General features: G+C 38.7%; 1 protein-coding gene across 1 annotated transcript in view; it reads right to left on the bottom strand.

Moving 5' to 3' along the window:
• Positions 1 to 25,639, bottom strand: part of cacna2d2a (calcium channel, voltage-dependent, alpha 2/delta subunit 2a) — a gene marked incomplete at both ends in the record, with an annotated part of 156,082 nt that overhangs the window by 35,798 nt on the left and 94,645 nt on the right. Inside the window, 4 exons of the mRNA XM_079241511.1 lie at positions 2,190 to 2,247; positions 2,475 to 2,606; positions 16,766 to 16,904; positions 22,025 to 22,069. Of these exons, the coding sequence (XP_079097637.1) occupies positions 2,190 to 2,247; positions 2,475 to 2,606; positions 16,766 to 16,904; positions 22,025 to 22,069 (374 nt within the window). The remainder of the gene's footprint in view (positions 1 to 2,189; positions 2,248 to 2,474; positions 2,607 to 16,765; positions 16,905 to 22,024; positions 22,070 to 25,639) is intronic.

The raw sequence follows: 25,639 nt of genomic DNA, 5'->3' as shown, positions 1-25,639 counted from the left end.
GATATGATCTAAATAAACCACTTTGGTGGATGTTAGTGAGTCATCCCATACGTTTCCACTCACTGGAGAATAGATAAATATATTACATAACTGAACATATTGTAAGTTTGCCTTTACAATAAATTATACAAATATATTTTATAGAAGATTTACATAATATAACTAAGATTACATATTATTTTATAAATATTTTATAGAATACATTAAAATAAATAATAAAACATAATACATTCTAAATATTAGTAATAATAACAAACAAAAAAAAGTATCATTGCATATGTCTGTAGAGGAAAAATACTGTATTTAAAATTATTTCCATTCATTCTGTTCCTTTTTAACTCACTGTGAAAGGTTCCATCTTTTACTAAAATTTGAACCTTCCTTATTTCCTGTTGTTCAAGTGGCACTTTTTGACATGTAAAGCTAGGCTGTTTTGATATTAACTTATATCGTATTCCATTTATTTGGGAGGCACTGGTTAATATGGATAGGAGCATTTTTTATGACTGGACCTTTAAACTCTACTTGTGGCTGACTTCAGTTTACCATTAATTATTGCCACATCCAGCTTTCGGCAGGTTATTCAGGTGTCATAGTTGAAAATTTGAGTTCATATAACCTTAATACAAAAATCAAGAGCTCTCCTGCTCTTGTTTGTTTAGTTTATTCAGTCTGAGCTTGTTGACTTCATCTGCCAGCTTGGCCTGACCTCAAAAAGCCACTCAATTTGAGCTGGATGAAGACCGAGATGAAAAATGGGGTCAGGTCTAATCAACATTGCTGTCATGATTATGTCCAGTTCACTCCAACCTGTAACCAGGCAACAGGCAGCACTACCACAAAGCCAATGTGACAGTTGCAGGTAGACTGGAAGTTGAAAAGTGGACAGGAAGCACGGGTGGGTGAAAAGGGTAAACTGGTTGAACCAGCTGGTTCTTTCCAGCCAAACTTTCTGAACACCTTTCTTTGAAATGTGTTGCATATCATCCTTTCTCCTTCTCATTTAATTAAACAACACTGACTGAGAAGTTAAAGCTGTTTTCTTGTAAATGCAGCTATATTCAAACTGTTTTTGTATAAAATGGTAAAAATGCTGCCCTTTAGTCATTACATAGAATAACCTATCTGTGTACTGACAGCAGGCTTTACTTTTTTACTTGGAAAATAATTATGAAGATTACGACCATGAAAAGACCTCAAATTATTTTCAATATAACAGTAAAAGGCAAATGGACACGCTCTGTTGCCTCCATTGTAATAGACTAATTAAAATCTGAAGGTGTTCACAGTGTGTGTTTAGGATCACAGTTTGTCACAGTTAAGACAGCAGGACAGAGTTGTGCTGCAGTACAGGTGTTACAATGAAAAGTTATAGCTCTGCATTTTCAACATTTTTAATCTCCTTTTGGTGCTGATCTTTAGATTTATTGGTCTGCTTTGAGAAAAACCTGCTCTTGCTGCTCAAATAGACCATCACATGTGATGCACATGTGATGCACATGTGTAAGCATTCTGGGGAAACAGATTTATAAAAGCATGATAAAAAGGTGCCCAAACTTAACAGCGGCCCAACTTAACACTTCCTATGACAGTATTATATATGAGATCAAACAATGTCTGAGACCATGTGTTATCACATCTTTACAGAAGACGGTTTTTTATACACATCACAAGGTGTGTAGAGAAGATGGTAGCCCTCTTTATTGATGTAAAAAGTGTATTAATACATTGGTAAGTAAATAGGAGTTTCAGATTTCTATATATTTAAAGGAACTCATGCAGGCAAAAATAATTTAGAAATGCTTGCTAATAGCTATATGCCCACATCAAACTGTTGCTATGTGTTTGGTAAATTACATCCACCTACACTTACTGAATTTAATACCAGTTATTATTCCTAATATGAAAGTCACACTTTTCAAACACAAACTTGACACAGTTAACTGGAAGCTGGCCTAAAATTACTGTGACAAACAATGAGTCAAGTTTATAAATTCCTCATCAACAACATATTTTACCTCCTATCACCACCTATGTATGGAAATATTTTCAGCAAATGGACAGAAATGCTACTGACAATGGCTTCATTCTTCTAACATTATGAAAGTATTAGCTACTAAAATGATAAAACACAATGCAAACATACACACCTAATGGATTCTGATGATGGTCCTGATAAAGTTACTTACCATGGCCTTCTGCGGACATCATACAGGTCAATCTTGTTGGGGGCTCTCCATGGAGTGGCTGGAGAGAAACAGAAAATAAGTTCCTGGTCACACTGTGCGCTGTAGGATATTTTAGATCCGATCAGATCAAAGTAATCATAATTTCATCTGTCCATTGAGTTACTTCTACAGCCACCTGATAAGAAATTGCCAATATCCTGCAGCTAAGACCCCCTAGGGTCAATTTAGACTTTATCTTGCCATGAGTTATAATGCAGACTGTTGACTCAATCCCCTCCAGCCTACCTGGGTAGTACCGTGTCACACCGGTGGCACTGCCAAACACCTGCCAGCGCAGAGAATTGTCCTCCCGCCAGTTTTCAATGAAGACCCTCTCCAGTGCTTGGGTCCAGTTTAATTCATTTAGGATGACAGGGGCTATAAGAAAACACACAAAACAAACTCAGGCAGTTAGCTTTGATAGTAAATTGGCATTAACCTTGACAAGGAATTCACGATGTCACCAATAATAAATAAATACATAAAACAACATAAATGTACTTTTTGATTGGAAGCAGATTTTACTTACTTTTTGTCATACAATTTCATGTAATTTCGCTTCTTTTTAATGCTTATTCATGTACAAGCACACAAGATAAATTTTCTCTTTAACGGATAAAACAGTAGAATCAACAACCTGTTACATAATGTACCTTAAAGAAAAACAGTGCACCGGGTTTTTCCCTGTAACTAGCCCAAATGTTGACTTTCTTTGCCTAACAACCTTGTCTGCGCCAGTACATGGAAGATAAGTACATCAGGATGGATGTATGCAGGTAGCTTGGCCGGCGGTAGCCGTCTGAGCGTGGCATTAGTCTAATCTGTGTGATCTCTGTGGAGCGCAGAGAAGAGATCACCTTGAAAGAGGGTCATCCTGCGTGTCACTCGCAGCATGTGCAGGGAGAGGCCACAGCGGAATATTTCATAGCATAAACTATTTCTTTAAATGTTCAGGAGGCAGTTTTTAGAGGATTTGTGGGCACTTGCAGAAACAGGGGGGAAAAGGACAGAGGAAACATTGATCTGTTCTCACAAGCACAGCCAAATGCACTAACATGTGTGTGTGTGTGTGTGTGTGTGTGTGTGTGTGTGTTTTAAGACAGAACACAAAGTCACAGATATCTCAGATGTGAGGGGTAAATAGATTCATAGTTATGGAAACAAGCATTCATCATCTAGCCAACCAGAAGTGGCAAAATAAGCAGCAGGCGGCGGAAAAGCAACTACATCATCAATATGTGACTGTTCTATCCCAACTCGCGCTTTCGTAGCTTGTATTTGCATGGTTCTTTTTTTTTCTTCTACTTGCAATCTGAACGATTCTATTCTTACACATCCTTTTTGTGTGACACAATATGCAAGCACACACGCAGGGGCACACACAAACACAAACCAAAACACTTTCAGTCTGTGTTTAATAGGCGAAGCCGAAGTCAGAAGATGGAGAGCGCAATCAGAGGTTTAATAGCCACCTGATTAAAGAGGAAACAAGACGAGGCACTGAGCTGCGGAGAACTTCGCTTGCTTCTCTGATTTAATTACTCAGCCAACCATAGCTAGACAAGACCCTGAACCAACAAGTCCAGTTTTTCACAACCCTGTGCTTGAATTTCACACTAAGAAACAATTGTGATCCCCTCCATGCTTTTCAATTAGTCTTAGTTAAGCTGGTAGTTTGGTAGTTTGAAGGTAAGAAATATGATACACTTCCGTCTGCAAAAGGCTTTCCAAAACTGGAGCTTAAACATAAACCGCATATTATTATTACCCTCTGTTTTGCTGTAAAAATGAATGCAAAGCAGCATGCAGACACAGGCCTAACAGCAGCGCTAAGCAGTGTCTGGAGGACAGGGCTTTATGAAAGCCAAATTGCTGCCATCACCAAGGGAAGCTCCTCTGCATATTTTTCTCAAAATTCATAGACATGAGTACAAAGGAGAAATGGGGGAGCATAGAGGCAGTCATACAAGTCAGGGTAAATGTAAAAACCCATCTGGGGAGGGCTGTGATTGATGGAAAGAAACACAGAAATTAACACGAGTGAGTGGCTGCTTTCACAGCAAGAAAAAAGGCAATTTCTCGCCCATGAGGGCAGAGGGAGAAGGGAAAAAAAACACAAAAACACACACACACACACACACACACACACACACACACACACACACACACACACACACACACACACACACACACACACACACACACACACACACAGAGGGTAAAATGATAAAAATCACAATAATATACTTGACAACACATCTTAATTTCCAGTTTTTATACTATACAAGCCAAAGATTTCTCAGTTGATTTGAAGTCATTTGGGTATATGTGCAGAAACAGCTAAAGATTTAATATTCAGTGTTTTCTCAAACCCAACAGTTGCGACGCATGTCACACTCTGAGTGTTATTATGTCGCCAAATATTTGGCAGAAGATTATAGTTAAAAGTTCTCCTTTTTTGTAATAATAAACTGTAATTAGTTATAAAAAAAAAAAAACAAAAAAAAAAGATATTTCTATGGTGCTTGTTTTTGATTATTTTCAAAAACAGAATTAGTAATGCAACCATGATATATTCAGCAGCATTGTGCCTCTGCCGAGGCTTCTCTTCCACTAAGTGGTCGATCTGGTCAGAAAAATCAAGCCAAAGCAGAACTTTCCAGTACCTGGTTGGGGGCCGATGTGTCTCGTCGCAAAAAGAAGATAAGTTGTATCCTTGAAATAAATCTATCTGATGTTTCACCTGTTGATGTAAAAAGCTTTTGTTTTCTTTTCTTTTGAAAGTAGATTAAGGAAATTAATTTAGTAAAAGTGCAGTCTAAAGTTATGTCAATGATAAAGCCTGCGAGAGACTGGCGACCTCTCCAAGCTGTATTGTGCCGACTGCCTCGTAGCCGCTGGGATGGTCTTCAGTCCCCATAACCCTGAACTGGATTAAGTGGATATAAAAATGAATAGAATAGATGGATGATAAAGTTGCTAGGCTAGCTTGTGTATGAGAAGTAACTAATCTCTAGTAAATAGTTTGCATTGTGCTCAGTGCCTTCGTAAAACATGTACAGATGGAGCTGCAAGCCTTACGTTCAGTAAGCAACCTGCTCTTCTTGCTGAACCGTTGGCAGTGTTCATGCAGTCACAGAGGTGTGCATGTCCTCTGTGGGTTCCTGGAAACTCGTGTATTTCAAAAACCAACATGGATGAAATGCTAGCTATAATGCTTCTAAATAGTAGCTTAACAAATGTGGTGACATGAAAGCTTTTATCTGTTAAAGTCACGCTACGTGCTCCATAGATGGAGTTTTAGATACTCACAACTCATTAACAATAATTTTGAAACGTAAATGTCTTCTACATTCAATTTTCTATGTTTATCAAGAACTAAAGTCACACACAAAAAACCCCCCAAATTCCCCTATTTTGCAAACTGATATTTGGCTAAAGGTCAAAGAGCTGATTATTACATTTAGAGCTGCGTCTCACCATTAATTCCCTGAATTGACTTCACAACCCCCTGATTAGATTAGATTAAGTCTGACTCTGATCGATTTGTTTATTGATATTTATGTAACAATACCAATTTTTGAATATCTTAAATAAGAAAAACATTCTTATATTCAATTTATATTTAAATTAAATATATCTTAATTAATAAAATATATAAAGTTAGTTTGTTTGCATGACCATCTTTGACCATCTGAATAAATGTGATCTGATGGATCTACATCTACTCTGGAAATATGATGTTTTAAAGATTGATTTACCAGTCCATCATGTAATAGATTATGAAACATGTATGTGCATGGTGACATCTATTCCCATCATTTTTAAAACATTTGGTGTTTTTTTAACATTGCAGAAGTAAACGTAATCCAGTGGTGAATAATATAATCTAAACTCGTCATTATCGCTGCTAAGAAAGGTGATTTTAGGCATATAGATGCCTTGTTACAGCTGAGTATATAATCCACCAGAAAACATTTATCCTCCTTATTTATGAACCTTGAGATAGCTTTGCAGAGTTATAGAGTGTCCATAAAGTTATTACGAGTGTTTGTTAAAAATCTGAATTTGGCATTGAAACGGTGAGAGAAGCTGATTTTGGATGGAAGCGACAAAGGCCAAGCTTAACTTGTGTATACATGCCAAGACCTCAGGAGGAACTAGTATCGATCTCAAAGTTTATGAATCAGTGTTGGATTAATTAAATTAAACTATATTCAAACCAATCAAGACTGTTTTTTTTTTTTTACCTGGTCCTAATTACAATACATTCCATATTTTTATCTTCCTTGATGCACAAATTGTGAATCACTGTTAAAACTGAAGCACCACTGATTGTATGACATCCATCCCATATCACCATAATTGCAAAGTGCCAGCACATTATCTATCATACCACAGTGTTTATATTTGTCAAGACTCCAAGTGGTAGGAACAACATGACACGTCAAGCTGGAGACAGAAATGAGCTCACATCTTCGCTGACATTTCTATCATGAATTTCTTGCTGCGTTCACTTCCACGACCCTGAGGCATTTTTCTGAGTCCAGCGGTTACATTTTACTGATGCTTGTGTGGGGATTATCAGGGATCCAAAACCATGCTTTCCAATTTCATCAGGACTGTGCTATACTCCATGGTCAAAGAGCAGATCTGATTAATGTGTAAAAAAAAAAAAAAGTATTATCCTTTAAGCAGAAGCTATCACAGCAGGTTACTGCAGAGACAGCCTGTGTGGAGTGAAGTCATAGGGGCTCTTATCTGGGGAAGCACTGGGTCTGTAATGATAGCTGTACCAGTTAAGACAAGGTCAAACAGCCATTATGAAACCTTTGTTTAAAACTAACTCTATTTTAGTTTTCTCAATTAACAATAAGGTATCAATCAAGTTTGGGTAATAGTACTATTTCACTTACTGGTATAAACCTAGCTCAGTAGCTGCGATAAGGTTACTACCTTCGCAGCATGCGCATCTTTATTCCCACCTCTGAGGTGGTCACAGTAGGTCTCAGAATAAAAGCTGATAAGCAACAAAACAGAGTGCATGTGTTTGTATGCTGCCAACCGAAACAAAACCAGCCACCTCCCCTGTCAGGCTAGTTTGGCCAACACACACACACACACACACACACACACACACACACACACACACACACACACACACACACACACACACACACACACACACACACACACACATAAACCTACATTTGCACATAGCAACACATATCTGCAGGTGATCTCTGCAAGAAAAAAACATCACATCAGAGATAAGAGAACACAGCAAACTAATTCTCTTTGATTTATTTTGCTAGGATATGCTGTGACTTCTCTGGACAGTTGATAAAAAGACAAATTTCCCCTGAGGGGGAAATATGCTCACACTGTCAGACAGGGCCTAAGAGTGCTGCGTTGGCCTCATCTTTCACCTGAAATGCGCCTCTCTCTGATATCTTTAAAAGGTAATTCATCAGCGCACCGCTCCCCTGACATTTAGAGCACCCTTGGCTTTGCCCCTTTATAGAGCAAGACTGCACGCCAAGTAGGGAAACAATTATGAGCAGGATTTATGGAGCATCTCTGTGTGAGATCATTCCTCAGCTCCCCTCATCACAACCTCTACCCTGTGACCCCCACCCAACAACCCCAACGTAAACACATTCCTCACATTGATGTACTTGGGATTAAGATCTGTGCCTTTACAGAAACCAGTAAATGCTTTTACTGTACACACAGAGCAGAAACGCTGGACTATAAGAAGTCACGAAGGAACACAAGTGGTCCCTTGTAAGAAATCCATAATGCTAATGGAGCTAAACCTATTAGCCGAATCCTTTTGAAGAGTCATAACCATTAACACTGCCGCTGACATAAAGAGCTTACATATTCTATGGTTAAAACTGGGTAACTAAGCGGTGGTGGTGTTGAGTCCTAAAGGTGACATTGACCGGGTAATGCTAACATATGTACGGTTTGCACTGAAAAGGACTGAGTTAATATTTATATTTCAAACCTGTTTTTGTCATTTATCACCATGTGATAAATAAAATCATGGTAATGTAGTCCTCTGCTTTTTGGTGTCCACCTGGGTGCAGGAGATCAGTATCTTATGATGTACAACAAGGTTTTAATTAAAGTTTCCACCATAAAGTGATGCAAAATGTCTCAGAAACTATGTGTATCAAATATGGTTTGTTTGGCTTTATAGGGTTAAAAACAATAACATGTTTTCTTACTTGACTTTGTGTTACTCAGCACACTATAGACTTATTTGAATGTTTCCAGATATTTGGTTATTTGTCACATTTTGCCTTTTGCTTACAGCTCAAAACAAGGAAGACAGACAGAATTGTGTTTGTAGTGCTCACAGCTTTGAAGAGCCAGACCTGCACATTTCCATAGCAATGTGTATTTTCAGCAACAGAGTTTAAGTGCTGCAAGATGTTTCTGAAGACGCATTTCAAATAAAACAAACAAGAAAGTTGATAAAGCAACAGCTTCCTCCACAGTTCAGAATTCTTGCACACCAGCAAGTCTGATTCTTCTGCATGTATCACCTTCTCCTCTTCCTCTCCTGTTGTCAGCACAGTTTATTCTCCATCCCTCCCTCAGCTGTCCTGCTTCCTTTCTGTCTCTCCTTCCTTTCTTCAGGGCTGATTTTGAGCCTGGCTGAGTGTTAAAGAGCCTGAACCCTAAACCTTTCATCTTACAGAGGAAACAGCAGCAACAAGACCTGGCAGCGTTCCACACATCCACACAATTTCTCTGCTTTTTCAGAGAGAAACCTGTCCTTTCATATCTTGGTTTGAGGAAAATAACAACCAGAGCTCTACATCCTAATGTGCAACTTGGCAAAACAGTCATTAAAAGACAACAAAAAACTAAAAATAATTATTTCTGTATCCAAAACATAAGCATCAACTAAATTCACTGTTTGTGTTGGAATGAAAAATGAATATATTTTTTAATATGAGTATATTTACCAATGAACCTCACATCAGCTAAATGGTAATGTTAGACTGTGACGGTGGGAGACAAATGCAAAATTCTCAGAGGATGGATGATAATTTAATATACAGAAGGCCACAGAGGGGAGAGCTCTCGCTATACCTCCTGGGTGCTCCTCCGAATACTTTTTCTAATTAAAGAAGAGCAGTAAATAACAAACAGACAAAATGTAATTTGTGAGCCTGGTGGTGAGTGAAGTGGAGTTTGCTGTGCTGACTGTTCTAATTAGTGTGCGGGTAAATGATAGTGCCCCTCCACTGGGCACACACTATAGGGGTTGGATGGGTGAGGGGCAAAGAGAAAGATGGAGTCTGGAAAGTGAAGAATGAAAAAAGAGCAGCCGTCTGTGTTTATATAAGTTTTCTTCTCCTCTGGTTCAACTTGAAATCCCTTTCTCTTCTTTCCACTTTCTCTATTTTTACAAATCACTTTTGCTTTTTTTTTTTTTTTTTTCCCCCCACAGTTAAATCTGGTTTGATGTTGAGAGAGACTGAGTTGATCTCCTGTGTGGTGTGAGTTGGTTGACAGGGAAGCTTCCTCTGCCGAAGGCAATGTGTGAAATGAATACTACATGTGTACAAACGCGCACACATTTACTTACTGACAGATGAAAACGACACTTTGCATTTAGCTGATGCAAGTCTCAAAGTGCACGCCACTTCCGGATGACAAATGTAGGAGATCAGTGCAGAGGTAAAGAGGTGCAGCCATTAACTTCAGCTAAAGAATATAATAAAAGAAGTTTTCTTTAAAAAAAAAAAAAAAAAAAGAGCATTATTCACACACCAATCATTTTCTCTTCCTTTATCGTGAACCTAAAGCCTGGGCTTTGTTATCAAAAGTTGCTATTCTACTTCCACTTGCAGGGGAGCTTTTAAACAAGGTGAGCTACATCAGAGACCGTTTGAATCAAGTGAAACCCAGCAGATGCAAATCTTTATTCTTTTCAGATCTCATACACACTGCATTGACTTTATCCTCTGTATCTGTTGCACTTCAGGTCTCCACAGCACATACCCTGTTTGCAGTTTGCTCTTTACACAGGTGAACTGAGTGATTTTTGCCCAGAGCTTCCTACAGGTAAACCAAACCCAGACAAGAGAGAGCTGCAACTACATCAAGGCTGACTTTCAAAGTGCCTGAACATGAGCTTACTGATGGCTTACACACTGAATTCAGGATTTGTTTTCTCTGTTGTTGAACTAAGTCCCGTAATTAAATTTTTTTAGCCTTTCCATTATTTATACAGCAGCATTGCCACTAACCTCTCTGCTCAGCATTACATTTTACATTAATTACTTCCTTTCTTTTTTCAGGTATAAACAACAGTCAGCGCTTTTCTTGTATTTTTTTTAGGCTGAAATACACATCATTAGGACATAGTAATGTAAAAGAAACCTCTGTTATGTTTACACTTAACAAAATTTTTGCAGATGTGGAAAACAAATACTTTTTAACATCAAGCCATAAACATGATCAGCTGTGTGTTGTCTGCCCAAATGGGAGGTAAACAACTAACTGGTTAAACATACTGCAACACCTAACAGCTAAACAGACAGATATTTCACCTGGGAGTTGAAAAATGACCATTGAGAGGGGTAATATTTTGCAAATCTTTGTAAATACCACATTTCTACCTCACAAAGTAGCCTTATCAGCTCCAAGGGATGCTGTGTATGTCAGACTAACAGCTTTTTTTCTTGCTGCTCATCTCTAATTCACCAACAACGGCCTCAAAAGTGCAAATAAAAGACAAAAAAAAATCCCTTTCACAAACGATCATCTGCTGCAGAAAATGTAATGTGAATTTAACAAATCTAAAAGGAGCAGTGGCTAAACGACCAAGTGTAAGAAAGGGTGCGACCGGTGACTGTTGTGTGTCAGTGTGAGCAGGATGGGGTCTATGGGTTAATCACCCAACACATAAAAAAAATTAAGCTCTGCTCTTTCATCTGTTGCCCGGTTGTAGCCATTCACTTCTGATAACCAAGTTCCTTGCTGTGCCTGACTACAATAGCAAACTGACAACATGACGTTAGGCTGCTGGAGGAAAAGCACCATGCAGCGGATTTAAACTTCACATGTACTGAAAGAACTTCCCACACTCTGTGTCTGTTTCCTTTTATTCCCTGCTGGGACCAGCGGTTGCTTATTCTCACACAAACACAAATATATTCCCACACTTTACACTATACACATGTAATTATCAACTTTTAATAAATGGCAAATGACAAATAGTCCTCAATATTTTCCACATGTAATGTACATGTAACTGTGCAAAAGCCCTCTATGAATTTGTATCCTCTGTTTAGGAGTATGAACTTGGTTCTAGAAAGATTAAAGTAAATCCAAGAAAGTCGCGAGACAACTTTGTGTATTATTTGACCATTTTCATCCGTTTGGTGATTGTATTTTCAGAGCTTTTCCCCTACAATTATTCTCAAGACTAAAATCATTAATTGAGAGAAGAAAACCTGGTCCTCCATAAACGAAACCACCCACGTCAATTTATTCCCCTGTGGCCGTGTTGTGATGTCCATTTTCTAATAAGCAATAATAATTAGACGAAAACTCTATGAATGTTTGACCCAAGCTAATTAGAAAGTTTGCAGACTCGGCTGCAGGAATCAGCAGAGGGATAATGAATCATAAAATGGTTCATTACTGCACTCAGGAAACACTCTCAATCTCAATAAACGGATATGGCCTAGCAGACAAGTTAAACTAAAACACGCACATCGCATCATTTAGCTCCTGAAAATATCACAATTGTTAAAAAAAAAAAAAAAAAGACACAAAATGCTTGTCTTCTCTTTCTTTTTGCTTGTTTTCTTTCCATCTGTCCCTCCATTTCGGCTTCTCTGTTCATGGATGCACATTTTAATGTTACTGTCAAATCATGCTAACAGATCCTGGAAAACAGTCAGTTGAATCAGTGCTGAAGCAGCCTTCATAGATCAAAGCCAGATATCAAATCGAGCAACTCAGTGTAAAAAAAATGGCATGAACTTAAAACTGTTGAACATTTTTCCTATTCTTCCGAAGTTTTTCTTTTCCTCAAGGAACGAACATGGCATCTGCCCACTTACACTGCTTCTTTTCTGGTAATCCTAAACCCGTAGATATACTGCAGATCCAGACCCCTTAAGACCCAAAGGACAGCAATCCACCCACGTTAGTATCCTCCAACATCAGATAATAATCCCTCGCTACCATCTCTTTAAAACTAATTCAGATCCCAAAGCATCATGAACATCATGCAATTTCTGTTAGCAAATTAAGTTAAAAATGCTCCAATGTGGCTTCTTCGAACAAAACGACTAAAAACAGAAGCAGCAATATCTCCATTTTCATTCCAAACTATTGTGCTCGTTGCCAAAATTCAGATACTAATAACAAGATAACTAATAATGTAATCTGACCCGACGACACTTCAGTTGTACTTTTGAGCCTGTTTTGCTCAGAGCAGCTAATGGACCCTTGGAGTGCCAACCTCAAGCAGAAATTAGGAGCGACTGATCCGTCTTGGTCATGGAAACTTAAATGTGGTCAACACTGTATGTCTAGTACGTAAAACGGAGAATCCTAATACAGCAACATTCATAAATGGTTTATGTGCAAAGCAAAATAATAAATTAATTTTTTTTTTTCCCAAATAAATGAACAAATAACCGGTGAAGGTTGGTGTCTGGCTAATCTCAAGAAACAGCTCTTGTGAGATTTGCAAGATTCTGATTATTCTGGGAATCCATCGTTTTAGACTGCAAGGTTTGTTTGTGGCTCAGATAAAAAGATTAAGACCCATCAGTGTCCAGTATTGGCAAGTTTTAGCTGTGATGACCATAGATGCAGAAATACAATCAGCTGGCAGAACCTAATAATGATGGTTCCATGTAGTTCTGCTTGGTTCATCGGGTTGGTTCACTTTGACAGACAGATGCTTCAGCTAATTGCCATCCATCTATCCATCTTCTGCCGCTTATCCGGGGGCGGGTTGCGGTGGCAGCAGCTAAAGCAGGGAAGCGAAGAACTCCCTCTCCCTCAGCCACATTTCCCAACTCTGCAGAGGGATCCCTAGGTGTTCCCAGGCCAGCCGAGAGATGAAATCCCTCCAGCGTGTCCTGGGTCTTCTTCGCATGGGCTCTAAGAAGTATTCTGTGATTGGTCAGACATTTGAGGTGGGCGTGGCTAAAGCAAAAAAGCATGAAGTGGAAAGTTGCTGTTCACAAAGTTGAACAGCTGATCGAGGTACAGAAAAATTTCACGGATAAACTTATTAAAAATTGACGCTACTAATTTGTATTTCTCCTCATCTCTTTCATCACATATCTCTGGCTAAAAGTTGTGGTACCTGGTAATCCCTCTTTTCTGTCCTCTCCATCCATAGCCAAGTAAAATGGCCGCCCTCCATGAGCATGTTCCTGCCAGAGGTTTTTATTTCTTCTTTATTCCTTTTCTTTTTGCTTTCCATAGTCGCCTGCGGAACTGTGTGTGCTCAGGATGGGGGATTGAACTGAAGACAAGCAATAGCTGGGCTATTGGACCGAATTCTTTCTATTTTGTGTAGTCAAATACTGGCCACAGGTCTGGAAAACCAGTTCACAAACAGGTGTGGAATTATGGAAAAAACACAGATCACATAAAACAGAGAGGCTGCCTTTAGCCTTCTAAATTTTAATACTTCTTAATAACAACAAGAATAGGAAGGAGTAGAAGAACTAAGCAGCAGTGGAAGAACATGAACTCATCGTTCCATTATTTTCCTTAGATTTAATTCTTTAATATAGTCTGTGACTGCAGCTGGATGTCCTGCACATAGCAGCATTCAGAACTCTTGTTTTCATAAAAAACATTCCTAAATATGTTTATAGACATTATTGAATGTTGGATATCACTACCTGGTATTTATACCTCGTGATTAAAGCAGTGTTCATAAATCCTGTTTGCAGTTTATACTGGCCATTGTTTGCAAATCTGCATTACAGACTGACAGCAAACATCGACTGCTTTCACAAAACATATAACTTTGGATTTAAATGAAATAAAGATAAATGCTGTGATCTGTATTGATAAACTGTGTCTCTGCATCGTGGTTCTCTCCAGAAACTCAAACCATTTAGGAGTGAGGTGTGTTGCTGCCAGCAGAAGTGACAAAGCAGATGGAATGATGAAGAAGGGCTGCTTCAGTGTGCTTTAGTACAACCTTAAAATTGTCTGCAAACTAATAAAGCCTACTGGGCGTACAAGCCTGGTATATACAGTTTAATCACATTGTGTTTTTAAGAATGTAGCATTAAAACATTTAATAATTAATAATCGTAGCGTTGCCCATAGAAGAGAAACAATACAGCTTACATCATTAAATAAATCAGTCTCACACGCTGCTCTAAGGATTCTCGTTGAAACTACCTTAGAAGCACACAAGGAAAAAACATCCAACAACCAGCTAGAATAATATGATGCATTTGTTAACTATGTTACAAATAATATAAAATAAAATATGAAAGCTTAAAGCATAAACAGAAAAAATGTAAATATGATGTTTAACCAAAGATGGTGTTGTGAAGAAGTAGAAGCGTGAAAAATGTAGCATGAATGATTTAAACTATGCGGTTAAAAAATTCATGTTCAAGACAATGGCAAAAGAATTTCTGAACCTGACTAAACAAAATTTGATGAGCTGTTTATAAAGTAGGCCTAGATTAATGACTTATAAAGGAAGATTAATTTAGTATCACCAATCTTTGTGACAACTGTCATGTTGATGCTCAGACCCATTTTCACTGAGATAATGTACTCATGCCCCGTTCTGTTGGACTTTTTCTGTATTCAAAGAAAGCAAAGATCAGGTGGAAGAGTCGCCGTGACAGTGCCTGATCTCCTGGAAGTTCAGGCAGTGTACAGGGCCATCAGGTCTGATGCCAACAGATGGTGGACAGGAAAAATACCAGCAAATATTCTTAAGAGTTATCAAAAAAGTCTTTAGTTGCAAGGGCCGGAAAAATGAGTGGCAGTCCTGTGAGTTGTTCTGATGAAAAAAGTAAATATTAATGATTAATAAACTTGTGCTGACCGAAGATTCCCGTCACATGGATGTGCAGACATGTTACTTAAATTACTGCAAAAGAATTAGAATGAGGCTAAACTTGGTTAAGAAACATAACATGTAAAACGCTACATCATTCCTGTAATTCATTTCTCCTTTTCTCCTCCTGTCTCACATCATTCTGCTCTGCTCTGAGCTTTCTGTGCGTTTGAACTCGCAGTCTCAATCCTGCACAGAGGCATGGTTTACTGTCTTTAGCCAATGGGAACGCACAAAGCCTGGCGGCCTTTTGGCAGAAGATCAGACAGTTGTTGATCGATAAAATTCCAAAGCGCTGTTTTTAGGTGTGTGTCTCTTCTCCGTGCTTGATCCTTTTGTCCCACCAGAATTCGTTGCAAGATTTACCGTTCATTTGTGTGGCGTCATAAATTTTTTTAAATTGCTTATTTAGCAACATATAAAACACAGCAAACATGTTTATAATGGCATTGGCACAAAACCTGCAGCTGACAATCTCAGCACAGCAGAACACGCAATGGGAGCTAACGAAACAACATTAGTAGTAAACATTTTCCACGCAACAGAAGAGAGAGAGAAAAAAAAAACATGCAATGAGCCACTCTACTGCTTTAGAGTCCACCGAGCTCAATCAAGAGTTCTTTATTCTCTGACTCGTATCTTCAGACAGGGGAACCAGAGCTGCCACAAAATGGCTCTGGGAACAATGTGCACGCCTGATTGCTCTATTGTGAGTTAGCGTTGGCCTTTGACATCTCCTCCTGAACCAAGGGTGTCTAATTCTAAAAAGATTTGTCTGGAGACACAGCTGGAGGGCATTGTTACAGACAGGTGCCATACACTGCCTGCTCTACAAAGAAAAGGAAGCGCAAGACAATAACCGAGAGGGGGGAAAAAAAGTGTCTGTCTGCTCGTGCTCTGCTTTTTGAGTCTGGCAGAAAGTGTCCAAAAGATTAAAGGTGGATAGCAGAGGGAGCATGGCAAGAGAGGGTACATGTGTTGCCTTTTGTACGTGTGGCAGCTACAGACTAAGAAGGGTGTTATATCTGCAACCTAGCAGAGTGCCAGGCAGGAAAGCATGGTATTGTCCACGCACAAAAACTTTAAAAAAAAAAAGAAGATATACATTGAAGATCTGGTGGTAGAGAACATCTGTCAGCCGTAATGACATCACTGTACTAAAGTGGTGGCTGAAATCAAAGGGGGGAAAGACTGAGTTACGAGAGAGAGGAGAGAGGTCAAGTCAGAACAGAGGACAGTCGTCCAGCCATGATTCAACACTACATGAAAACTACAAGGCCTTGTAGTGCATCCATCAACCACAGGGCTAGTAGCCCCATTAGTCTCGCGATTTGCTTTCATTATGGAGAAGTTAATGAATGAATCCCAACCTTGTGTTGCTTCCTTCCGAGCAAGAAATCACAAATTTCAACAACATTACCGCCATAATGAAATGACAACTTACAGCCTTTGTATATGTCCGTAGGAATCTGGACTGCGCTGGAGGAGAAGTTGACTTTGTTTTTAAACATGGGGTCATACACAAATTCCAGCTCCAAAGAGGACGAGGTATCCAGGGGGGCTTCCTCTTCTCCATCCTCTGTCTGCTGAAACACACATGCATACACGGCACAGACAAATCTGAGTTAGCATATGGTAAGAAATGAACAGAATAAAGAAGGCTAAAAAAAAAAAAGGAAAAGGTCAAACTAAATTCTTCCCATACTTTAGTTGTTAGAGCATGTTTGTAGACTGTGTATCAACTTTCTTCCTGACTCTCTGTCTTTAGATAATGTTAAGCTCAGTAATTGCAATTACTCTGCCCGCTGCCTTCCTCAGTCTGGGTGGTTCTGTTCTCTCCTTCTCATCACAGAACAACAGCAGGTATCAAAGCAGACACCAAACAGAGAGACGGACTCATTAGCAGCTGTGATGACTATCACAAACACATGAGGTGCCAGATGAATTAACCTCACCGATAACTTATAAACTGGCCCTCTTGATCACTGTTTAGATCCCCTTCCATATGAACATAAGCATATTTCATAACATTTTGCTTACAACCATATAAAGCATGAGAAAAATATGAATATGTTCTGACCAATGTAAATTATTAGAAAACTGTCACATTGACAGTAGTCTGAAACAGTCAGATATCAGAAAATCAGGGTGTGAGAGAACTAAGAAGAGGAAAGTTTGACATTTAAGCCTTTAATCTTGATAAGTTATCAGTGTGGTACAATCTGTGTCTGTTCACACAGGATTATGCGATGGTATGACTGGTAGTGGTGGCTAGAAAAAACCCTGTTGCCTGACCAAGTTTATTATTTGATAACAAAATGTGCATTGGGAACAAAAGAAAGTGTGATTAATACATGGAAAACTACAGTTAACACAGGGTTTCTGAATTCCGGTCCTCAGGCCCCCATTCCCTGCAAATTTTATAGGCAGTCCTACTTTAAAGGTGGAGTACGTAAGATTTCAATATTTTCAAAATAAATTAACTAATAAAATAACTACAATCATAATTAGAAAGTTTTTTGAACATGTAGGTTCCAGTCTGTTCATATTTGATGCGTTATTAAATTACAAGTTTAATTAATGACAAATGACAAAAAGCACTTTTTTTTTTACTGGCAGGCAAACATTTAAGAAGGGTCTTTGTCATTAATTAAACTTGTAATTTAATAACACATCAAATATGGACAGACTGGAACCTACATGTGTTTAAAAAAAAACTATGTAATTATGATTGTAGATATTTTTTAGTTCTTTTTTTTTTTTTAAAATATTGAAAATCTTACATACTCCACCTTTTACATACCTGAGTGAAATAAACAGGCTGCAAAGAACTTGAGGAGGAAGCTCAGGCGCTTTGGAGGAAGATCATGCCTAAAACATGCATGGCAGGGGGGCCATAAGCACCGGAACTGAGGAAAAACTGATTTGACAGAACTTTAAAATAGCAAAAAAAAAAAGTCAAATTTTATTTTTTTATATATATATATATATATATATATATATATATATATATATATATATATATATATATATATATGTCCTAGGCCATACCCATGTATTCCGACACAGAATCCTGAGACAAATATGCTCTTTTTATTTGAATGAGGCAACATGGGTTAATTGCATCTGACATGACTGAAAACTGTTTGTTTTCTAAAGAATCTGAATCAAAACCCCACGTCCACTGAAGAAACTGATTGATGGGCCGAGCATAATTGACTATTAAAATGCAATTACAAACTGTTGTGAGGACGAGCCAGGGGATTATCACCATGGAGCCTCATTTTAGGACAACACCGAGCGCATGTCTAAATGTTTATCTAAACAACTTGTGTAGTATCAGAGTGTGATAAAAAACAAAACAAAACTGAGCAATGATATATTAGACATAAATTAATATTTCAAAAGTGAACAATCAGTTGATTTACAATTTTTTAAAATGTTCTGGTCTCATACCTAAAATACACAGCAATACAACTGAAGCATTTATTCTGAAATTTGAGAGCATTTTTACTAAAGGGCACCTAACTCCACTTATGACAATAACAAAAAGGATACAAAACGAACAGCTGCAGCTCTTGACTATATTTTCTTTCAAATACTCACCAGACAGTCTGTGTGAAAAAGCTCAGAGGCAGGAGCCCATCTGACTGATACTTTTGCATGTGCCGTGGATGTCTGGATGCTTTGCATTATGCTTTAATAATTTTGGAGGAAATAATAGTTAAATACTGAACTTAAGATAAAGTAGATTACATTTTTGTAAAAGGCACACATTTGAATTGTACACATTTTGTATTTCTATTTCACATATAGAATATTGGTGGTGAGTTTGACTGGAAGTCAGAAATTAATTTTAAAGTTTTACAACAAAAAGAAAATCTACTAGAATGAGTGTCGTCAAGTCAGATTTTCTCTGACATGCCACAACCTCAAAATACAATTTTGAAATATTAAAAGATGCAGAGTTTGTGTGTGCAAAAAAAGGTCACCACCAAAAAAAAACAAAAAAAAAAACAAAAAAAAAAAAAAAGAAAAGAAAAGTCACAGACTAATTTGAGTTTAGCTTTAATAACTGGAACATTCACTGCAGCATTGTTTTGATAAGCTCTTACAATTTATTTCTATCCAGGACTGCATTCATTATTCACCGATATTTTGTACAGAATAAAATAACATAAATGCAATAAAGTATTATCTAAAGAGAAATGTATATAGAGAGATATGAATAGATAATACTTTATAGCATTTATGTTATTTTATATATATATATATATATATATATATATATATATATATATATATATATATATATATATATATATATATATATGTGTGTGTATACACATATACATATCCTTAAATACAGGATCTTGGTGAAAAATTAATGCAATGCCACAGCTAATGCATTTGAGTGCATTTCTTTGTGTAGACTTTTGTTGCTTGGCCAGGCTGTGAAGAACATAATGATTTGTTACAGGCCTGCATTCCTGATCACTGGTTGTGTAAGGTAGCACAACAATGACCATATGCTGCTGGTGTTAAAACATCCAGCTGGAACATGGTAAACTCAGTTATTCCCAGCACCCACTTCCAACTTCCAAGGCAAACTAAACACTGTTCAAGATTATCCAGTAACAGAGAAGCAGATAATGTTAGGGATACTGCTTTTTAAACAGCATTATCTGTGAGGGGCAGGTGTTTGTTTATCCCTCAGTGTGACACTAATTCTGTCAGTGTCAGGTCTCAAACCTCCCCCCAACCTCTTCCTAGAAGAGCCCAATCATAATTAACCAAGGCAGTGTCTAATTAGAAGCTGAATAAATCCACACGAGAAAGACTGATTGATTCATTTTCCTGAGCCATCCACCACCTGTTTTTCTCAATTCATTACCCAATTTGTTAATTTTATCTCCCCATTTTCAAGGTTTAATTAAAGGCTGAAGAGGCCAAAGATGACATTTGGAAGCTTTTTTAATTCTCACCTTTAGCTGACAAGGTCTAACCTATAACATGTCACTTTTGACCCTGTGTGTGTGTGTGTGTGTGTGTGTGTGTGTGTGTGTGTGTGTGCTCAAATTAAAGAAAACACCAATTCTGTACAAGAGATGGAGTCCTATGAACAATTAAAGATTAGTTTGTAGATGGGAACTTTGATAAGTAGCTGTTTAAAATATCTAACACGTAGTATTAACTTGGAAAGAGCTGAAAAGCAGTAAAAATCTATTTTGATTGAACAGCATAATAATCAGACTTGTAATGCTGTATTTTATGCTTTTGATGGTTGTTCTACAAGTAAATTACTACCTAGAGAAATGACTGACAATATTTTTTCTCCCAGACAGATTAATGTACTGCATTTAAGAAGGGTGGCAATAACAGACCAAAGAAGACCTTCTTGTTTACTCTGAAAAAAATAATGTTAGCCTTTTCACATGGTGTGCTTTTTAAAAATACATATAATTTCACCCTTTATAAATTGGACTTGAAGTCAATGCACATATTTTTAGATAACATCATTTCTGGAAAAAAAAAAAAAAAAAATCCTTGATACGACAAGAGGCTTGAAGATAGATGAACGAACCTGAAAAATAACCCCCACCCCACTTCCCACTCAGGACTGGGATGAACATCAGACATGCTTTAGCGCATTACATTACATTTTAAATCAAGGGTACAATGACAAAAGGAGAAATTAACTGGGTATAGCATACAAGAGGATGAAGAGCCTGCCAATGACTTAACGTGACTTTAATTTCGTATGACATCATCCTAATAGTAAAGGATTTTTCTGGAGCGATGGAGCTTTGAAGGAGGGCAGGAAAAGGCAACACAGGTAGGATACTGGTGAGGTTTTCAAAGAGGAATGACCTCCTCCTGACTTCTGCCATTGGTTAGGGTTGCCGATGTGAGGGTCAGAGGTGTGTCACTGGTTCGGCCTCGGTGTGCCATGTTAATGATGACCGATATTCTCCAATTAGAGGTTCTGACGGGACCTAAAGCGCTGTGTCATTAATCACAAGAGTGGCATGCACAAAGAGAAAATCACACCATGATTTATTGCTCCTCTGCTTCACTTTCTCATTCTCGTTCCCATCTTTTTGTGCTCTGGTGATCTAAAAGGGATTCTTGCATTCCTCCTTGAAACTTAATAAATCAGCCCATGTGGTTTCCAAGAGCACCTTATCCTGGGGAGGAACTGCAGGCTGCAAACCAGAATGAGACCGATGACTTGCGGAGCTTTTCTAAAGGAAAATGCTGTTTAGATTATTTACTGTGAATGACATGCATGAAAGAAATTCTTCCCCACTGTTTAGGTCTGATGTGCCTTGCAGGATGTAGACCTGTAACACCCTGCAGTTCAGCTTTGCCTCTAACAGTTATTTCCAGAGAAAAAGAGAAATCTCCAGAACCTATACCAAGGAGGACAAGTGAATTCACTCCCACATGCATGTTGGTCTGCCCGCGTTCTATCACACCGACTCACCATACAGCAGTGTCACCTCACTAACGCACACAGACAGCGTAAGATCCGATGACCGGAGGGAGGGGGGGGGGGCATCAACACCAAGTAGGCCGAGGGGAGGGATGGGGAGGGCTTGCAGGAAATGGTGGAAGGGGTGAGTAGGAAGTGGATGGGGCAAGATTTGGCGGGTAACGGCAGGCAGATAGGGGAGAGGGAAGCAGTCTGTACTGTACTCACATAGTCTGAATCCGCTTTGGAATCGTAGTATGAAATGGCATTCTCCTGTGCAAAAAAGAAAAGTAAGAAGAAAGGTGATGAGAGAAGATCTAGCTGCGTTTACATCAGCCCCGACCTGTGGTGGAAAGCTAGAGTCATGGTTATATTCAATCACACTGTTCAGCATGAGAATATAATCAGCATCACAGAACACAGGAGAGGTAGTGTGATGTAAAATGACTTGTAATGATTAAGGCAAGAAGATACTGAAGAATGTAAGGCATCTGAGAATGTTTATCTGAATAGGATGAGGTACATGTGGCACATCTTAACTTGTGTTTTAAACACAAGTTTGAATCTTTTCTCATGCTGTGGAAAATTTATGTGGCACCATGGTATATGTCCAGACAGTTTGCAGTGAGAGCAGAATAAACCCAAAATCTTACTCTCTGTGGGAGTCTTATCAACCTCAGCTGCTTGTGTTTTCAGCCCAGGAAAATAAGTCTCACAAGAGGGTAGAAACAAAAACAAATAAAAACAAATGAATAAAAGAGGAGAATGTAAAATGATGCCATTGTGTTACACCATTTTACTCTAATTAGTCAGTTAAGTTTTCAGCTACCGGCTGGAGCCCCATTTTCACCCTGGTACCACCAAGCTTTTACACTTTATCCGCCCCCTATCCAGGACGTTACCCTCCTGTGTCCTCTTCTCCTTTCAACTGGTGTCCTTATCTCCCATAGAGGCAGGAGCGAGGGTGGGCAGGGGCTGCATGCAGCGAGTGGCGTCCCTGTGGCCTGCCTCATTATTATGAGGAGGCTGGTCGAGGATGCGCTCTCAAGGGCATCGCAGTGACTGTCTCACCCTCGCTGGAAAAGCTGTGGTCACAGTCTGACGAGGCTAACAGAGAATCTTCAAGTGTCCTTCTACTACTTAGTCTTGTTTTCTCAGCTTTACTATTTTTATATCTTTATCTTATGTTTTCTGAATATGTAAAAACATTTAAATGCACAGGTATCTTATGTCTTAGTCCCCCTCACCCCCCTCTCCCACTTTTTTTAATACAAAAAGAAACAACAAAAACATTTTAAAATATAAAAAGCTTTCAAACACCATAACAAAGTTCTTGGTTGTTTCTAATGTTATCCAGCAAATTGGGGATAAAATCAGCCTCAGTGAAGAAGAACAGTATGATCAGAACTTAAACTGACACAAAATACAAGTCACAGATTGTATCTTTAGAAATGACAAAGGACAAGGCAGAGATAAAGCAGATTCTGCCCTCCCCTGACACATCTCCTCAACTTACCAGCACACCCTCTGCCTTCCGCTCTGAAAAGATCAAGAGGTGCGAGGGACGGAAAGAATCAGAGTGGAGGGATCAGAGCAGATCGGTCAGGGAGTACACTGGGTTAAGTTGAAGGGTAGAATGGAGGCTCAGGTCGGGCTGATATGAGGGGATGAATTGAGAGAAAAGAGATGGGTGATTGTGGAGAATGTGGGAAAGGAGAAGCTAAAAATAGCTTGTGCTTCTGCAGAGAGAGGAAAAATGGAGTGAGAGAGACAGTGTTGTGTCTGCCAGGAGGATTGATCTGAAGCCCAGTCCTGCTTAGACCGTCTCTCATAAAGAGTTTACTCTCAATACTGCAGCATTACAACTCATTATTCGGGACGGTTCCCTGTAAATAAATGCTTCATTCCTCACACCCAAAGGACACCATCCAGCATCTTTACCCAGACACAAAACAAAAAAAAATGTGTGCAGCATCGGCTGAAAAGAAGATTCAGTCTGGGTGAAGTTTCTCTTCAGGCACCATTGCATTAGTATTTTGTATATTCACCATCTTTGTTGAAAGTGTAAAAAGAGGAAATACATTAAAGTTGAAACTTAACTGAACACTTTTGACCTTGAAACTAGTTTTAGATGACACCCTTCCCAACTATGATCAAACACCAAGGATAAATAGTAAAACAACTAAACAATGTTGCTGCTCTCTGCAACAGAGCACGACTAACCTCTGGCTTTTAATTGTCACCTCTTTTATTTGGTAATGCCTTAAGCTGCTTTTCAAATGCAGGAAGCTTCTCATGGCTTCCTCCTGGTTTCCTTTCCAGTGAAGGAACTGGGGGCAAAAATATTCTTCCTTCAAACATAACCCAGGTAGGAAACCACTATACTTTCAAAATGACCTTGAACCACCTGGGTGGGGCTGTCAGTGGTAAAGAAAGATGTATTAGTTTGAGTATTTCTACTATTTTACTTCCCTCCCTCCGCCATAGTTGCCTAATCTGCCCTGTACCCCAGGCCTCAGGGGAAACACAAAAACCTGAAGGTTGAAATAATCTCTCAGCTTCTTGAAAAAAAGCCCCAGGACACTTAAGTTTTTTGTGTTTTACTTAGAGACAGAGTGGAAAAAAATCTATGAAATTCTTACCAGTTAATAAGTATATAATAATTTGGACAGTCATGGATGCGACATCCAATCACAAACAAACACAGACAGAAGAGATTGTTCTATTCTTGATGAGTTCAAGGCCACCATTACTCTGTGAACAGCATCAGGATGAGTCAGCCATCTGCTACAGCTGGTCATAGCTCTCTATGGGCTCTGGGTTTGGGTTAAACACACGTCTAGTAAAACACAAAGCCAGCTATTATCCCACACTGACCAGAAGCAGGCACATGCACATTTACATATGTAAGAGCTTCATCTTAAAAGTGAACCTATACAATGAAAATGTTATTTTTATGCATATACAAGCACTCATAGTGTTTGTCAGCACCAGATTGACTACAAACACCAAACACATGCACAAGATTTAGAGAAATTCCCACTGACACAAATGTTATCAGTAAATTAAATCTGCCATGCTGAGTGGACCAACAAATTTCAAACAGGAGACAAACACTGAGGTCAGTTGATGATCTCCAGCCCCTCCCTTTCATCAATCTCCCCCTGCTCATCTCCTACCCATTTCCTTTCCTCAGCCTTATCTTGATCTGCTTCCTCTCTTCTCCTTTTGCTCCATCACTCCTCCTCCTCCCTGCCATGTCTTATCTCCATCTCTTCCAATCTCTCTTTCCTCGATACCTGCCTCCTCTTGCCAATTTCAGATTTCAGCAAAAAGCAGCAGCACGTAGGTTAGATGCCTACTGTTGCCATAGAAACCAGCCCTCTGCTCTAGATTACAATGTGACTTTGTCTCCTCGCCATTGCTATAATGTGGGATCATTTTCATGTCTGACCGGACACAAGCCTGCATGTCTTTGTCTGTTGGTCTGTCGGAATTTAAGGCTCTTTGTCCTTTAGCGTGTTTTGATGTGTCCTACACGATATGTCAGACACGTCTCTTGTCTGTTGTTGCACAGTTCAAGTTCATAATCCTCTTTCAGGTAAAGGTCAAAACCTTTAAAGTCCAAAATTTAAGTCCACGTAAACAAGACCTTGTTGAATGATTCATAAGATAATGCACTAGGTAACAATAGTGACTGAAAAATGACTGGCACACATGACGTCTGTCATAAGAGTACATGCGATGACTGAGTATAGTTGCTGCGGGTAAATCTTTTGAATTCGAATCTGCAAGCCTTCCCAATGTATTGGCTGAGACAGGTTGACATTTGAGTGGGAGACA

Source organism: Telmatherina bonti (genome assembly GCF_933228915.1).
Source record: "Telmatherina bonti genome assembly, chromosome: 6".
Taxonomy (NCBI): domain Eukaryota; kingdom Metazoa; phylum Chordata; class Actinopteri; order Atheriniformes; family Telmatherinidae; genus Telmatherina; species Telmatherina bonti.
The sequence above is the reverse complement of the archived record's forward strand: the minus strand, read 5'-3'. Positions and strand labels throughout refer to the sequence as shown.